Source organism: Corvus brachyrhynchos, unplaced genomic scaffold, assembly GCF_000691975.1.
Source record: "Corvus brachyrhynchos isolate BGI_N302 unplaced genomic scaffold, ASM69197v1 scaffold597, whole genome shotgun sequence".
NCBI classification, from domain to species: domain Eukaryota; kingdom Metazoa; phylum Chordata; class Aves; order Passeriformes; family Corvidae; genus Corvus; species Corvus brachyrhynchos.
Genome location: NW_008239000.1, coordinates 1325560 through 1343386, shown reverse-complemented (window position 1 = coordinate 1343386; position 17827 = coordinate 1325560). Strand labels below are relative to the sequence as shown.

Here is a 17827-nt window from a genome sequence, read left to right as displayed (position 1 = left end):
AGGGAGCGCTGGACACGGGGCCCGGCCGTGCCCTCCGGGCCGATCACGTAGATCACTTGGAGGTACCACTGGTGTCCAGCTTCCACCTTTCCCCAAGGGAAAGCATGGACAGAGGGAATGTTAGTGATGGCTTTTACACCAAGTGATTCTCTCAAGAGCTGGTGTGTTTTGTGTCCTGCTTCTGATCGAGTCAGCTCAGTGGGTTTTTCTAAGCAGCTGAAGCGGCCGTGCCCTCCGGGCCGATCACGTAGATCACTTGGAGGTACCACTGGTGTCCAGCTTCCACCTTTCCCCAAGGGAAAGCATGGACAGAGGGAATGTTAGTGATGGCTTTTACACCAAGTGATTCTCTCAAGAGCTGGTGTGTTTTGTGTCCTGCTTCTGATCGAGTCAGCTCAGTGGGTTTTTCTAAGCAGCTGAAGTAACACTGACCACCCAGTGAGGTGTCCAGCCTTTGCCAATGGCAATAATTCATTCAGAAACATGAGTTTACACGTTTTTAAACAGCTTTTTCCTGAGTGCTCAGGAAAAAAAAAACCTAAATTACCAGAATGATACCCGAATCTCCATTTCCTGTGTCAGAATTGAATTCTGAAGGCCCAGAGCCTACAATACACCAAGTGTTTGGGAGGTCCTGGACAGAGATGTCAGTTTTGGGCTACCAAAAGCACTGGGTACATACCTTATAGAGAGCATCCACCTTGAGAGTAAATCCATCGACTCCAGGCATGCTGCTCACCGAGTGGAACTCGGACAGCTCGGAAGCAAAGTGGGCGTCAAAAGGCACATCGTGGAAATACTTATCCGTCACTTCTGGCTGGTTTCGGTCCTGGAAGTCAGAGAGGTGTCATGAGGAATGCTGCTTTCCCAAGGCAGGCTGGGCACTACGTAACACCTGTGCAAGGAATCTAATCCGAATGTCCCATCTCCACACCTACACGTAGGCGTAGATTAAGTAACACTCATGGACAAAGAGTAGGGAAAATCTGATCTTGCGTTCACAGTTTGCACCAGCATTGCTAAACATCCACCATGTTTCTTCCCTCATCCCTTTGCAGTCACGATCTGCTCGTCGCCAGAGACAATCCCAAATGGGAAGCAGCAGCAGGGGACTCACCAGGAGGAGGAATCGGTGTTTCAGGTACTTGTTGGGTTGGATGCAGCCGTACTGGGGCCCCTCGTTGTAGACGGTGCCCGTGGGGTCGAAGAACGGCACGTAGCCATCCCTGCCCGTGCACAGGTAGACCTTCTCCAGCTGCAGCTTGTAAGCGGCGTTGAGGTTTTGTTCCGGGTGCCAGAGCACACGCCCATACAGGATTTGCCCTGGGGAGGTCGGGACAAAGAGGGGCAGGTGAAATTCCCCAACCAGGGAAATGCTGCTAAAACCAGAGGGGCTGGACCACACGTGGCTCTGGGTTTAGAGGGGTTTGGATTGTTCGGGAAGGGCTTGGTGTGTGGGGGTGACAAAACACGGTGCCAGAGCACGTTGTTGTTTCACAGGGCGGTAAGATGCTCAAAATGTCATTTGTTGCTGTGGAAGAGGCAAAGCCACAGCTGGGTTTTGCCCTTTCCTCTTCAAGAAATGGAAGCTGTGAAGGCAGAAACACTGGGCAGAAGCAGAACAGGAGATGTAAATCCTACCCTTGGAAAAAGCCCCTTTGTAATCCATTTCTGCCAGAGACATTTCGGATTTGGTGGGGTCCATTAGAAACACCTTCTCATTGTTACAGAGCTGAAACTCCGTGTTCAGGGAGTAAACAACTGGAACTGGGCGGTTTGTCTGCTGGAAGGCAATTGGGATCAAAAACCTGGAATTGGGACGAGGAAGGAAACAAAGGAGAGATGAGGTCTGGATCCATGTGCACCCCAAAGGGGCTGACCCTGCCCTGCTGCCATGGGGCTGGGGCCTCCTTACCGCTCAGGAGCGTGAGCTGTGCAGGGCAGGGGCTTGTCTCCAGGCTCTGCCCACGGCTGCGTGGGCTGCACCGTGCAGGGGATCAGGAAGATGGTGTATTCTCCAGAGTAATCCTTCCTGGGAACAGACAGGAGACCCTGCAGTCACCAAGGAGAGCTCTGAGCTCTTCACCCAGGGCAGCATCTCTCTCTTGCCCCAGCAATGTCATCCAGCAGTCCCTGAGGGACAAATGTGACCTTCTGAAATGCACTGTCACCTCTGGGATCAGTCCATCCACAAGCTTCATTGCTGGAAAAATGCCTTTACAAGAGGCTGAGCTGATTTTTCTCTCAATAGAACCGTGTTCCAGCCCTGACAGCAACTCCCCACATACTCCAGCTGTGACCAAGCTCCTAAGCATTCCACACTATTGCTGTGGCTGCTGGAAGGTCACCAGGGAGAACAGGGAGTGCTGTGGGAAGCTGCTGAAGGGGACTGGCCCCCAGCCCTCACCTGTTGTAGGAGCTGGTTGCTCTCCAGAGCTGGTAGGGAGAGTCAAAAGTCTGAGCACTCCACAGCAGCTGCAGGTCAAATTCGATCCCTCCCAGGTGCTCTGGAGTCATTAGAGAGGACCTGACATCTGGCAGGCTGTGGTGCTCCATGACAAACAGCCCTGGGGGAGGACAAGGAGGTGGCAGGAGGCAGCGTACGGAGAGGCCCCACGTGCACCTCAGCACAGAGGGCCTCCTGGTGGGGAGAGGGACTTGTTGTGCTGCCTGTGCTGCCAGAGCAGAGCCGTGTGTGACCCTGGTTTGTGTCCCTGTCAGGATCAGTGCCCTCACCTCGGAACTTGGCCTGTGTCTTGAACTCGATGACCAGCCGGCCATCCTCGCGGATGTAGATGCGGATTATCTGCAGCCGGGCCGAGAGCACGCTGTCCGTCTGGATCCCTGCAAGGACAGCGGCACTGGGAGCCCACACAGCACACTCGCCCCTCACCTGGGCTCTGCCAGCCCCAGAAGCATTTGGGAGATCTCCAAAAGGCAGGGTTTAGTTGGGATCGTCCTCCACTGAGCCAGCTACACACTTCCTCCATTATCCATTAGCTGCCTAAGCCCCCAGCAAGCATAAAGGGAAGGAAATATTCTGAGTTCCCCCCTCCCTCAGGACTCTGGTGGCAGTGTAGGAACTAAAGGGAAAAATATGAAGGAGCCACTTCTTCCATAGCCCTTGGAGTGCCTGAGGCTCACCTGTCCTCCAGAGAACGGTGTCGTAAAAGAAGGAGAACTCCATCTCCGTGTGGTGCTCCAGGGAAGCCCAGCCCCTCGGGGCCGTCACATAGATGTAGGACACGTAGAGAGGGACATGGACTGTCAGGAAGGACTGGGCAGAGTCCCTTACCTGGCAACAAAACCCCAAAAAGGGGGTTATGCACCTTCAAGTGAAGTCAGAGGTGGCCCTGAACATTCTTTACGTGTAGGTACCTAAGACAAACCTGTGCTTTAATTCAGGGGCAGTGCTAAGGCTTGCTGGGGCCATGGGACAAAGGAGCTCTGGGCACAATTTCACCTCAAAACCCCCCAGTTTCCAAGGCTGTGAATTAAAAAGCAGCAATTCTGCTTGCTCAGGCCTCCCACAGCTCTCCATTTATTATCTGCAGAGTGCAGCTGTACTTTGCAGGCCCCAGAGGGTTCAGGGAGATGTTCCAGCCTGGCTGGTGCCAGGCTCCACATGCTCCACTGGGCAGTTGTTCAGGCCAAGTAGCTCCTCTGGATCTGTGCAAGCAATTGGAGCTATAAAAGGAAAGTTAATGAAGTAGTCCAGGCTGGCAGGAATTAGAAGAGATGATGCTGGCCATAGCAATGGGAATTGAATGCAAGAACCTAAGAGAGATGGAGTGGGATGCACATGGATAATGCAGCCACGAGAGGGCAGTGAGACACCTCAAATAGTCAAAGCCACTCATTTAAAGGACACTTTTGGCTTTTGGTCTGCCAGTCTGTTAATTAAGAAATTAGTTAAAATATCCCGTGACCTCCCTCTGTTGTGGAGCATGGACTGATCTGCCTCTGCTCTGTCCTTTGCTCATTTCTATTGGCTGAGAGCATGGTCAAAATTATAAAAGAAGAGAGCCCAGCTGAGAATGTTTTGTATTTCCAGTGTGGCCATACATTAAAAAAGTAATATTTTCCTGGTGCTCTGAAGATTAAGACAATAAAACCTGTGTTACCCCCAGGAAAATAAATGAATTAAGTGCACACAGCACTGTTCTCTTCCAGGTGAAAGGGGGGAAAAGCCACGCTCCACCTCTACAGAGCAGAGCAGCAACACCTGAGTCCAATGCAGAGCTGTGCCCGGAAACTGAGAGAGAGCTGGTATAGGTGGGAGAGCTCTGGATGTGCCTCTCACCTGGAAGTCAGCAGTGACAGAGCCTCCACAGACATCAATTAATTCAGTCATGTCATAATAAGCGTCGAAGGTCCAGATGCAGCTCTTGAGGTTGAGGTGCTGGTACAGCTGGATGCTCTTGGGCTCCCTCACTGCAGGGTCCAGCTGGTAGGGGCGGTCGTAGCCCGGGCCCAGCACGAAGCTGTCGTGGGTCACCTCGTCCAGGAACCCTGCCTCTGGAGTGAGAGACATCAGGACACTGATCCCTTCATCCAGGAACCCTGCCTCTGGAGTGAGAGACATCAGGACACTGATCCCTCCCGATTTTAAACAGCCTGAGGCCAAGTATGGAGGTCTTGTTTCACTCCTGAATCATGGGAGCTCCTCTCCCTTCATTATTCTGGAGGTCAAACTGGACATACTCAGGTCTTCACAGAGGAAAAGGTTACAGGAATGGGGTAAGCATCCTAAAAATCAAACTTATGGACCTATTTATTCAAGGTTGAAGTTAACCTTTAAGAAATGAGGAACAGGTTGAGTATGGAATTATCAGAACCAAGTACAACTCGCTGCCCACCATGGATCTAGCATGGATCTCATTGCCCGGAGTGTCAGAGACACAGTCTGCCTGTTCTTTTCAGCTCTGACATTTCCTTCAGCAGTGAATTGGTTTTGTTGCCCCGTGGGAGACCTCGGTGACCCAGACACAGCGATCCAGCCCTGCAGATCCCTCTCCACCCGTGTGGATATCACAAGACAGATTTGAAAAGCAGAAAATCACCGGCACAGTGTGAACCTACAGCCTACAATTTCCTCAAACATTCCCATGCCTGGAATCCCATCTCCAACGGGGTAACTCTGGTCACTGCTGTTAGACCAGGAAGATTCATTGTCATTTACATCATGTCAAGAGAGCCCAGAGGAAGACAAAGCTGCCCTCTCGCATTTCTTTCCAGGCTTCCATGTTCAGGAAGCAAAGGCTGGCACTGAATGCTACCTGAGATGCCTCTGAGGTCTCTGACAGTGACCAGGTTGGAGCAGACGTGCTGGTGCCTGTAGATGGACTCAGAGAGAAGGAAATGCAGGTTGTGCAGCGGCAGCGTGGAGATGAGGGGCAGCATTCCATCCTGGTGGGGGATCTGCACCGAGATGTGGATCCTGGAACAAGCAGCACATGAGACAGCAGGAGGGAGCAGCCGGGCAGGCACAGGATCCCTACAGCAGCAGAGCCCCGGCAGGTGAGCCTGATGTTTAGTTTGAGCTGGATTTCCCCAGCTACACATCTGCTCCTTAAGCTGTCCCACCAACTCCCAATTCCTGAGGGGAAGGGCACCCCCTCAGCAGAAGGGATGTGTTGTCCTTGTGAGCCCAGGCACCTCTGTAACGCCAGGGGGGCTGGTGAAGAGCTGCACTCGCCCTTGGCTAGGCTCATACCTGTTGGGATGCTCCTTGTGCTTCACATCCACGTACTTGAGCGTGGCAATGAACGACTGTGCCTGGAACCCTCGGGCTGTCCCCGCGACCACGGGCGTGTGACAGATGGCACTGTCTGTGCCTATGGTCACCACGTTGCTCCTCAGGGGCGTCCCCACGTGGCCAGCCTTGTCCACAGCCTTGGCCACGCAGCGCACGTGGAACCGCCGGCTGAAGTAGATGCTGTCCAGCACCTGAGGGAACGAGGAGGAGGAAACCAGTAGTGCTTCCAGCAGGCTTAAGGAAAAACAGTGCTGTATTTTCTAAGCCCTAGCACCCATGCCTCACACCAAGTCCCAGATCCGAGGAGATTTTAGGCTGGAATCTCTGCGCCCCTGCAGCCCTGCCATGCCAGTGCCTCTCCGCCTACCCTGTGGTTGACGCTGGTGAAGGGGGTGTTGTCCGTGATGGTCTCAAAAGGCGACCGGGCTCCGTTCCCGTCCGTGGGGGCTGCCACTTCCCAGCTGAACTGTATGGAAGACTGGTTGATCCCAGCCTCTCTGCAGCGCTCCTTCATGAGGGCGTACTTGGGGAAGTGAGGGTCACAGGGAGTGACGCAGATGAGGGGGTAGCCTGGGGAAGGGGATTTCTTAACACCCTCCTTGGTCACTTCTTCCACGCGGTCGTAGTCAGCCAGGGTGACGACCTGTGTGGAGGCAAGAGAGCAGCACTCAGCTGGGGATGAGGGAAAGGGTGGAAAAAGCCATCCTTCCCTCTCATGTTGCCACTACAGCTTTACATTTTATTTCAGAAATCCCACTGCGGTTGCCAGTCTGTCCTTGAAGGGCACTAAATCACATCCACTCACCACGGGAGGTGCTGGGAGAATCAGGCTCCCTGCCGCCTCCTGATCCAAAATAGTCACTGTGGCAGTGCTGGTGTCTCCAAGAACTGCTTCCACCGGGTCATCTGGGCCCAGCACCAGAGAAAAGGACTCGTGCCATTCCCGGTCTTCGTTGGACATGATCTCCACCTTAAACATGATGAGGGCCACACCTGTGGGAGTGAGTGCAAGAAAAACAGAGAACTCAATTCATCATCAGAGACTGCTCTCAAGTTCTCATACAAACCCTGTGCAGCTGCTCTAGGCTGTGACCACGGAGACATTATGATAAAATACACATTATAAATTTTATTTCCACTCATTGCTGCTAATAATTTATCCATAGGAGTCTACTCTAAACATAAAACTCCAGCTATGACAACTGATCCAATCGATCTGGTGATAGATTTACTAACAGATGCCATCTGAGGATTAATAATGACTGTCTTGTATTAGCTGTCTGGAAGAAAAATCTGGGATGCAAAGCACATTCCCATCCCTGCTCTCCCTCAGACTGGTGTGCAGAGCTGTTTGGTGAAGGCTTCTTGGTCCAGCAACACAGTCTGAGGTGTTCACAGCCCTACATTCCCTGAGGAGGACTTTGCCAGGTACCAGTGCTTCTTCCTCTGATCTGATCACCCTTCATTTAACATGTCAGCTTTTCTGAGAAATAAAATTACAGCAAACCTCATGCAAAAAGTGGCTCTCCCCAAATCTCCTGGATATCCTGACGCACACAAAATGTCCCTGGTCGCAGCCCCACCTGTAACCCTCCCTGTGAGGCCCCTTTACCTGGGCTGAACTTGAGCATCCGACTCTTGGGGTAGTAATCCACGCCGGCCTGCGCCGAGCCGTCGCGGGTGCTGCAGCGCACCTTGGAGGTCCTGTTCTGGTCCCCCCTGCGGACCACCGGCACGTTCAGCACAGCCACTCCCTCCGGGCCCGGTGGCTCCCGCACCTGGTACGCGGCCTCTTCGAACTCGATGGTGGGGGCTGCAGGAAGAGCAGTGAGGGAAAAGCCCAAGGTTTGCACCCCTGACTGGTTCAGCTCAGCTCCTTTCGGACTCATCTACACACCCTCAGAGCAGGGGGCTCCTCAAAGCAGGGGCCAAAAAGATTTGGGTGTGACTTAGGGCAAAACCTAACGAGCGTGTTGGGCTACAGAGGATGGCAAATGATTCTCCTGTCCCTGCCTCCCACACACCCCCAAACCCTTGCGACGTGCTGGTGCTCCACCCCTGCAGGCTGTCACACCAGAGGGACCTGGCATCCCTCTTCTCCCCTACAGTTCTCTCCAGATTGTGACACTGTGGAGGGAGGGGAACATCTCCCAGGGGAAGCACAGCAACTCCAGCTGCAGGGGAATGGGAAACAGAGAGGCGGCGGGTCCAAGCACTGTTATTCAACTCTTCCCTTCGGCCCAGCCCAGTGCACACCAGTGACCTGCACCCAGGGCTGTGACCGTGGCACCGAAGGCATCCACGTGTACTGCACTGATGGGACTGTGCCAACTCCCTTGGAACCACCATGACATCCTTGCTGAGCAGCCTCACTCACCGTCCTCGTCGTTGGTGACAGTTATGGTGGCCACGTCCATCTTCCCAATCCGAGCTCCGCTCCAATGGTTTCCAAGCGGGCTACCCAGATAGACCTGGAACTGCTCTTCTGGTTCAAAGGCAGAGTCATCAGTGACATGAACACTGCAGTTCTTCACCTAAAGCCAAGCGAAGGGGAGAAAGCAGCAATCACTGATAAATCTGATAAAGCCACGTGAAGGCCAGGCTGTACTTCCCCATCCAGGGTTTCACATCAGAGTGCCGTCCATCCCAGAAGAAACCCTTCTGGTTTTAGGGCTGCTACTTCAGTGTGGACAAACCATGCTGTTACATGATGAGACACAGCAGCAAAAACATCTCCTTCCACAAACCCACAGCTCTCTGTACAACAATCCCGAGTCCTCCTGACGCATCAGATTTGCATTTCACAATTTAACCAGTTTAATCGTGAAACACACAACCCCTTCAGAGTGGGTCATACTGCCAGGACAAGAATTTGTGTCATCTGAAAGCAGCCTGGACAACTCTGTCAGCTCCCTCTGATGACACAGAGGCAAGGAGGAGATGTGAACTTCTCTCAGCAATGGTTCTTGGTTCCTCCACAAGGCAGGTCCAGCTCACCTTCTCCCCTTTGAGGAAAGTGATGCGAGACTCCTCTGCATCCCTCCTCTCCATGAAGTCCTCCATGACCTGTGCTGTCTGGCTCCGGGTGTAGCACCTGACAGAGGACTCGTAGCTCAGGTCCCCCGTGCGGAAGATGGGGATGTGCAGGGTCCCCTCCTTCTCCTTGGCCATGTAGGTGGCCTTGGTGAACTGCATGCTGGGCACTGCAGGGGGGCAGAAACAGAGCCAAGCAGTGTTGAGGATCCACAGGGAGCCAAGAGGTGGGAATGGAACAGATACAGCTGCCAGGGATAACTTACCATCTTGGAAGATGTCATTGATGGCCACGATGGCTTGGAACGGCTTTGCCAGCTCGGCTCCGTGGGGGGAGCTGAGGTAAACAACAAAAGTCTCCAGCCCTTCTATCACTGGGTACTGAGCATCATCCAGGATTGTCAGGGGGCAGAACTGGGGGGAAATCCTGCTGCTGGAGGTACAAAGCTTTCGTCCTTCCCAGCACTCACATTTGGGAGTCTAGCGTAAAGCCATTCTGTCATTATGTTTTCTGAATCCATTAATCAATGTAAACAATGTTCTAGATAAATCCAGCATATAATTTCAGAGAACAGGCTGCCGTCTTTGGGAAGATGTGGCATGATCAAATCCCCCCTGCCTGGAGTGCTGACAGGGTGGGAGTCTGTGCCTAGCAGACTCATTAACAGTTCTCAAGTGGCCCTGAGAGGATTTCCAAAACAAATGGCAGATCTGCGCAGAAACGCAAGACAACTGCCACCAAGCAAAGCAGACTCAGCAGGAGTCCAAGTGGCTCCTCACCTCTTCTGTCTTGCCTGGCCTGAACTCTATTTTCCTGGAGCTGGGGACGTAATCGACTCCCGGGCTGGCCGAGGGCGGGTCTGATGTCCGAGTGGCACACCACACCGATGTGGGCGTGGAGAGGTCAGGTCCCTGCCGCAGCACTGGAATCTCAATGTGTCCTGCGCCAACAGAGGCACAAGAGAGAACAAGCTGAGAGAGCAGCCACGTACCACAAACCCACTCCTTTCCCTTCAGCACAGCCTTCTCCCTTCAGCACTGCCCCGGCCCCCAGCCTCCCCCTCGGTGCAGAGGGAACCACAGAGCCCCTCTGCACTTCTCTGACAGTTCTGCTGTGCCCTGAATTGCTCCTTGTGACACATCTTCCTGGTGAAAGCTTCCACAGTGAGCACCCCAACACGAACCCCTGCTCTTCACCTGCAGCCTCGCTGACGGTAAAGGTGGCGTTCCCCAGGAACACCGTGGAGGCGTCATTGGGACCGGTGATGACCACGTTGGCTGAAGCCCGGCTGCCAATGCGGGCGTTGTCCGAGGCGTCGGCCAGCACCACCTCGAACTCCTCATCCTCTTCATATTCACTGTCATCGATCAGAGTGACATCACAGGTCACCACGGTGACACCCGGCCCCAAAATGAGGCGGTTCTCATCCGCCAGCCCCCGGGACTTGAAGTCGGAGCCGGATTCCAGCATGTAAAGGCTGCTGCCCTTGGCTGATTTGGGGACGGTGTAGCAGATAGCAGACACAGTGCTGCTGGCATCCCCTAGGAAGCAACAGGAAAACTCCGTAATTCTTTTAAAAGTGGAAATACTTTTAATCTATTTGGTGGAGACACTGTTCACTTCAATAATAAAGCAGCATTCAGAAAAGAGGGTGAGAAATGAAAAAGAACACTATCCCTGCTCCTGAACTTGCATAGCAGCCACCTTAGACCTGAATTCCAGGCATGTTCCTAATCCACACTCAGGAAACTGGTGGCACTTGCCTATTAAGGAACACTTGCCTATTAAAGCCCAGTGACAGGGTCCACATAAAACACCCTCTAGATCACCAAGAGGCTGCAAATACAAGGGTTTGCTCCTGCTCGTGCTGGGAGTTGAAATGAATCCAAACCCAAGAAGCTTTAACAGCAGAGGCAGGGAAGATAAAAAAAATAAACAACAGTGCCCTGTGTGCTGCTTGCCATTGACAGAACCTCTTCCAAAACATCAGAGAACACCCCAAAACCATAAGCAGGCAAAGCCCAAGGGCTCCCTCTCTGCCATGAGGGTTCCCCCTCGGCATGTGTCCCTCCCGCGGGGCTCAGCACGCCGTCCTGCGCGGCCCGACGCACCTTTCCGTTCCACAGGAGCCGAGAGGAAGCCGGCGCTCTCGCTGACGCGGAACGTGCTCCTGTCGAACTGCAGCGTGGGCTCGTCCTCGGGGTCCGCGATGGTGACGGTGGCCCGGGTGACGTTGCCCAGCAGGGCGTAGGCCGGCATGCTGAGCTCCACGGAAAAGCTCTCCGTGCCCTCGAACACATCGTCGTCGTTGATGCCGATGGTGCAGGCCTTGGTGTCCTCCCGCTCCTCGAACTGCACCTGGAAGGCAGCAATCCGGCTGCTGTCCTTGGACTGGGGTCTGGAGCGTCCCGTCCTTCCTGTCTCACCCTGGCCTGAGTCGCTCCCTCTTCTGACAGCAAATAACGCACAGGATTTTACAAATGAAAGACACCCTCCTTGGCGCTTTTATCACTTTTCACCCATTCTTTCCTCCGGGCTTGGTGGCAGGTATGGTCAGGCCGTCCCTTTCCTGTGTCCCCACCTACCTGCCCTGCATACTCCATGTAGTCCTGCTCTCCAGGCTGTGATCCGGATCCAGCAGTGGCTGTTCCCTGCTCGGTGCGGCACAGGACAATGCTGTACTGGTTGAGGTTCCCGATCCGCCTCACGGTGATGCTCACAGAGCCAGTGCTCTCCCTGACCTTGTAGCTAGAAAGGGATCAAGCACACACAAATAACAGGCTGGGGAGCAAACCCTGTGTGGTTGTGTGACACTGAGCACCACAGACTCAGGGTGAGCGTGGCCTCCATGGAAAATCCGAGGCACAATAATAACCGGGGGTTTGGGCATAGGGCAGCTGCCCTGTGGTTTAGCCCAGCAGGCCCCTCTCCTCACGGACAGAATTTCATTTCCACGCTGTAGGGAGCTCAGGTAAGAGCCCAGCTCCAGCTCAGCTAGGTGCTGTGACCCCCGTGCCACTTACCTGGTGTGTGTAAAGCTGAGGAGGGACCACTGGATGTGGAAGACATTGCCGCTGACCACGTTGGGTTTGCCGTCCTTCACTAGGAACTGAAAGCTGTCCATGGTCTCCTGAACCTTCTCCTCATGCATCACGTACCAAATGAGGCCCTGGTTCACGTCCTCTGCCAGGAGGGACATCCAATGAGTCAGCACAGAAATCCAAAGGCAGTTTTGTAGATGAGCAGTGCGGAGGCACGGCTCCACATGGCCACAGGGATCGGGGATCACAGTGGCACAGGAAGCAGTTACCCCCCTCACCTCCCCTTCCCTCGGCCCCACAAGAGTGAACTTTCCCCACACTGCTGACTCTGCACAGCTGGCTGCACATCTACCAGACCTTGTGATGATCAGATGCACTTGCAAGATCTACAAGCCCCCTTTACTGCCCCGAGTCACATCTCCAGCTCTAACAAGTCTGGAGAATCTGGCTGTGGCTACAGGACTCAGGTTGGCATCTATAAGCAATTACAGGATTTCTGCAACCGACAGCAAAGTTCAATGTTTATTTTCAACACACTTTGGAGATCTGCTCCTTTTCTTCTCCCCTTCCCCCTATTTTTTCCTTATTTTAACAAACGGAATCAACTGAAGGAAAAAGGCAGCAGGACACGGCCCGGCTCCATACCCTGCGTAAAGGTGGTCACAGCTGTCCCTGGTTTCAGCTTGTTCTCCACATGACCATTCCTGGGACCGGTTGTTATCTCGTAGATCAGCTGTTTGTCATCTGTGTCAGGATCTGTCGTCAGTAATTCCTTCTTAGTGATGAGATTGGTGGCCTGGATTAAAGCCAAACCAAGGGAGTAAAACTGAAGCTCCAGCAGTGCAAGTCTGATTGACTGTTCGCACGAAAAGCCCAACCATCCCTCTGTCAAAACAGTTCTCCATGAGGGAAAATCTCAGGATATGAAAGCACAGAGCAGCCTTGAACAGAGAGACATCCCACAAGGTGTTTGACAACACAAGAAGGGTTCAAATTTTGCCTCACATCGGGTTAGTTTAATTAAAAAGACAAATGTGGCTCAAAGAAAAGCAAATCCGAAGCAGCTGCCAAGCCCTATCTAGCTGGGACTAAAGTCTAGGACTAATCTTTGGGTTTCACCTGGAAGCCTCTATTCCACGAGCTGTGCTGATGCTCAGGTGAGGCCCTGCTTGGCAAAAAACCATTTGCAGACAGCCTCGGATTGAAAGACTCGCTCAGGACAGTTCACACAGCTCTGGTGAGCTCCACGAGAGCCTCTTTCAAATGCTCTCGCACGGATCTGACTCAGTTCCACCACAATTTGCTTTCTCTTCAACAACAAAATGTTTATAACAGCAGGAGAAAGAGAGAAAATTGAGCTGCTCGAGGCTGCGGGAGTGCTTTTCCTGAAGTGAGGAATTTGAGCTGAGATAGCCATTTCTTAATACAATTTCTTACTACAGCATCTTCCACTCATGTTTTTCTGGGAAGAACCAAAGTGTTTCTTTGCAGTTAATGCTGGCTCCTCAAAAACAAGCTGAGAGTTGCCTGGGGTTTTGTTTGGACTTTTGCAAAACAAAGGCATGTTATAGCAAGAAATTCCTGCACCATATCCTTGGAAAGCCATGTATCTCTTCCACAGCTGCTGCAGCACATCATCAAGATATCTCCACCATCAGCAAAGCTAAAAATATACCCTGGGGTGTGTATTGTCCATCACAATAATAAAAGTGCTGAAGGATCAGGATGTTTCCCTGCGAAGCCTCCTCTCCAGGAACAGCCTGAGAAGCAGCCCAAGCTGAGCCCAGGCAGGTGTTACCTTGCCATCCGTGTACTCCAGCCACTGCAGGCCCAGGTTGGTGACAACCCTGGGTGTCCCGTCATCCACAGGGACGATGTCCACCTGGAAGCGCTGTGGTGCTGCGGTCACAACCTGCCAGAAGTTCAGGGAGATGGGTGTTACTTTGGGAGTCAGAGCCTCACCCACCACTTCACCAGCTTGGCTCCCTCCAACTCTGCCGGGATCAAGGTCCTGGGTGAGTTTGCACACACAGAGGGCAGGGAGGGGAAGGAGCAAAGGCACCAGGTAACTGAGAACACTCAGCTCTTGCCTTCAGTGCAGCCACAGCAGCTCAGCCCCCTGCTCTGAGAGGAGGCAGCTCCCTATGAGCTCACAAGACCCCCTCCCATCCCTTCTCCTCCCTGACCTTCTTCCCGCCGTCCTGCACCACGAAGAGGGGGTTGGTGCCGTCGGACACGGTGAAGGTGAAGCGGTCCCTGAGTGCGCTGCCGCCGTCGTGGCTGTAGCTGATGCGGTTCTGGTAGATGTCATCCATGGTGAAGGTGGTGGCCTGGAGGGGCCGCTGCCCGCGGCCGCTGCGCTCGATCAGCCCATGCCGGGGCGGCTGCACCACCCGGAACGTGATGGACGCGACCTGCACCCGCACACGGAGGGGCAAAGCTGGGGACACGACCTCAGCACCAGGCCAGGCCTGTCCTTCCAGCTCAGGAAGCCTGGACAGGGAGCCTGCCCAGGCGGCTTCCTGTGTCACTGTTTCCAGCCGGGGCTAACCCAGCACGTTCCTGATTGCCCCGAGCCCTGCCCTGTCCTTATCCCTCTCCCAACGTGGCTCCCTACAAAACAAGGCACATCCCACCAAACTACCTATTCAGCTGGTCTGAGACAGCTCCATGAACACAAGAGCAGCCCCCAGCCCTGCAGCCATTCCAGGCAATGTGTCCCTTGCACTTCTGCCAGGGCGGAAGCAGCAAAAACCTCTGGGGCAGGATTTTGGCTTAGGCAGCCAGATCTCTTGCTGCAGGGAGGTAGCAGCGAGGCAGAGCCAACATTAGACAGCTCAGCCTCTGGCCAGACCCAGAAAGAAGAGGAAATGCCATTTTCATCCGTGCTAGTCATAAATTCAGTGTCAAGGCCATAAGTCTTTGAACACAAGCCCATTTTCCTGATAGCCCAGCTGTGCAGCAGAAGAGGGGAGGGAGGAGGCCAGGGGGGTCCTGCCTTACCTCTGTGTCAGCATCTGTTGCTTTGAGCTCAAACTCGGTGATGGTTTTTCTCACCCCTTCCTGAACTGTCATCCCAAAGCTTTGCACTATGGGTAAGGAGTCATCCACGGGGTTTATGGTGATGTCAAACATCTGGCTCACCTGGGACAGGAGGAAAAGCCTCTCTCGATGAATTCAGCCTTCCAAGAGTGTGACTTCATCACAAGAGCACAGCGATCCCCAGTTTGGTCACTTCATTTCAGCCTTGTCTAGTGAATAAATCTGAGCAGCTAAGCCCAGATCATGTGAACGCGACCGTGTCTATCCCTCCCCACTAATTAATTCTCCCTCTTTCTGTGATATTTGTGGACATCCACTTTCCCTCCCTCTCTCATTCGGTTTTCCCCCTCTCCCTCTATGTGCAGCTATGCTTTTCCTCTTTCAGAAAGCAGGAAAAAGGCATTTCTCCAGGGCCTGACTATCATCACCACACTGTCAGTGCACTGGATCAAAGCTGAGCTCCAGGAGCAGTTGGCAAGCAGCTGAAAACCAGGCACTCAGATCTTGGTGAGCCAGTGCCACGAGGCCACGTGGTTCCCTGTTCCCTGCACAGGGCTCACTCCCTGCCCTGAGGGATGTGGGAACTCTCACAGCAGGAGAAGGAAGAGCAGCCCCCTCTGCCCACAGCACGTTCCTACTCAGGCAAAAGCCACGCTGGGACTGACCTCGTTTGTCCCGTCAGACACAGAAAAGGTGAAGGCATCCGTGTGCTTTTCCGTGTCACTGGTGTGGAGGTACTGGATGCTGCCAGAGGCCAAGTCTGCCTGGCTGAAGGAACTAATTCTTGTCCCTGGAAAATGAACAATAGGGGGCAAATGTGCAACAGAAAGGCAGGGAAAAAATACAGGAAGCAGGACATATTTAGCCATAAGGACTCAGTTTTGGCTGGTTCTGCTCCAAGTCCTCAGCTGAGCCAGGGATTTAGCTGGCACAGAGCCTCCTAAAAATCTCCTTCTCCGAAAGAAGTCCAGGCTTCTTTTGACCTCATCCTGTTGGGAGTGGGCCTCCCAGGGCAGAGGGGGAGAGATGTCTATCCCTCCCCACTAATTAATTCTCCCTCTTTCTGTGATATTTGTGGACATCCACTTTCCCTCCCTCTCTCATTCGGTTTTCCCCCTCTCCCTCTATGTGCAGCTATGCTTTTCCTCTTTCAGAAAGCAGGAAAAAGGCATTTCTCCAGGGCCTGACTATCATCACCACACTGTCAGTGCACTGGATCAAAGCTGAGCTCCAGGAGCAGTTGGCAAGCAGCTGAAAACCAGGCACTCAGATCTTGGTGAGCCAGTGCCACGAGGCCACGTGGTTCCCTGTTCCCTGCACAGGGCTCACTCCCTGCCCTGAGGGATGTGGGAACTCTCACAGCAGGAGAAGGAAGAGCAGCCCCCTCTGCCCACAGCACGTTCCTACTCAGGCAAAAGCCACGCTGGGACTGACCTCGTTTGTCCCGTCAGACACAGAAAAGGTGAAGGCATCCGTGTGCTTTTCCGTGTCACTGGTGTGGAGGTACTGGATGCTGCCAGAGGCCAAGTCTGCCTGGCTGAAGGAACTAATTCTTGTCCCTGGAAAATGAACAATAGGGGGCAAATGTGCAACAGAAAGGCAGAGAAAAAATACAGGAAGCAGGACATATTTAGCCATAAGGACTCAGTTTTGGCTGGTTCTGCTCCAAGTCCTCAGCTGAGCCAGGGATTTAGCTGGCACAGAGCCTCCTAAAAATCTCCTTCTCCGAAAGAAGTCCAGGCTTCTTTTGACCTCATCCTGTTGGGAGTGGGCCTCCCAGGGCAGAGGGGGAGAGAAGCTGGGAGAAAAACGGTCAATGTAACACTTGGATTGTCACTGCTGGGCAGGACTAACCCAACCATGGCATCACTGAGGATGAGCTAAAGATCTTCTGGCCTCACAGCAGTTTTCCAAAATGCTTTCCAAGTGTACCCCTGCATTTAGAACAGACAAAGTCCCTTTTTCAGCACTGATTTATAGCAACATCTTTACAGGCCATTAGGTGTGACACCGCCACAGAAAGGCACCTGACAAGCATTTTAAAAAGCACTTGAGCTTTTTAAATCTCGTTGCTGTGTTCAACAGTTTTACTGCTGTTGTCAACAAACACCCTGACAAGAAGTTTGCTACCAATATATCACACTAAATGGCTGGTGACAAGGATTGGCCACACTACAAAAGACATCAGGATCTGATTTAAATAAATGAGCCAAAATTGAATGATCAGCTAAGATTTCCTCAGAGCTCATTAGCTGTAAAGGTTTGGGTTCTCTCTCACTTCAGTACTCCCTCCTTAGGTTTAGGTCATTTAAATCATGATTACAACTCCTTCCTGGTCTGTGACTCTGTATCTTTCTTAGTCCCTCACACATGAAAAAGCACAGAAATCAGAATGATCATCACATTTTAAATAACAGGAGGAATAAAATCCTTAATGCAAGTCTCCAAAGTACAAGATTCACTGTTTAGTTTGCAATTTAGACAAAAATATTGCAAGTTTTTAATTTACTCTCAGTGGGGGTTTTGCTTATTATAACTCATTCATTATTCCTGCCCTTTCAACACGTTTTTGGTGAGAAGATGAGGCAAACCACACGCTAAAACTGAGCTGTACAGGGACTGTCTGCATCTTGAAAACACACAGCAGATATTTCCACTTTACTCTCATGTTAATGAGAAATCTACAGCTAAGAAGAAATATAATCTTAGATGAGTATAATAAAATCAGAGGAGTATATTATGTGACAGCATAGATTTAGATTAATTCATCAGAGAGGGGCAGCACACTCACAGTGTCAGCAGGCACAAAAGGCAGCTCTGAAATTCAGATCACATGTGCAGGTAATTATTTGCTGAGTTCCACAGGACTGACCAAGCCCCCTCCCTGAACAACCAGAGTTCATTATCCAGCACAACCAACATAGCCCAGCATTGCTTCCTGTTAAACTCAGT

At 52.6% G+C, this 17827-nt stretch overlaps 1 protein-coding gene across 1 annotated transcript in view; it reads right to left on the bottom strand.

Moving 5' to 3' along the window:
* Positions 1 to 2: 2 nt before the first annotated feature.
* The window catches only part of FRAS1 (Fraser extracellular matrix complex subunit 1), a gene marked incomplete at its 3' end in the record, with an annotated part of 113990 nt that continues 96165 nt past the window's right edge, over positions 3 to 17827 (bottom strand). Inside the window, 27 exon segments of the mRNA XM_017738949.1 lie at positions 3 to 86; positions 683 to 829; positions 1118 to 1323; positions 1642 to 1808; positions 1916 to 2032; positions 2408 to 2567; positions 2737 to 2844; positions 3145 to 3295; positions 4304 to 4518; positions 5280 to 5440; positions 5717 to 5949; positions 6126 to 6401; positions 6564 to 6751; positions 7371 to 7571; positions 8136 to 8292; positions 8756 to 8961; positions 9058 to 9205; positions 9572 to 9732; positions 9989 to 10333; positions 10904 to 11150; positions 11378 to 11540; positions 11816 to 11975; positions 12479 to 12629; positions 13632 to 13745; positions 14020 to 14247; positions 14837 to 14977; positions 16310 to 16434. Of these exon segments, the coding sequence (XP_017594438.1) occupies positions 3 to 86; positions 683 to 829; positions 1118 to 1323; positions 1642 to 1808; positions 1916 to 2032; positions 2408 to 2567; positions 2737 to 2844; positions 3145 to 3295; positions 4304 to 4518; positions 5280 to 5440; positions 5717 to 5949; positions 6126 to 6401; positions 6564 to 6751; positions 7371 to 7571; positions 8136 to 8292; positions 8756 to 8961; positions 9058 to 9205; positions 9572 to 9732; positions 9989 to 10333; positions 10904 to 11150; positions 11378 to 11540; positions 11816 to 11975; positions 12479 to 12629; positions 13632 to 13745; positions 14020 to 14247; positions 14837 to 14977; positions 16310 to 16434 (4760 nt within the window).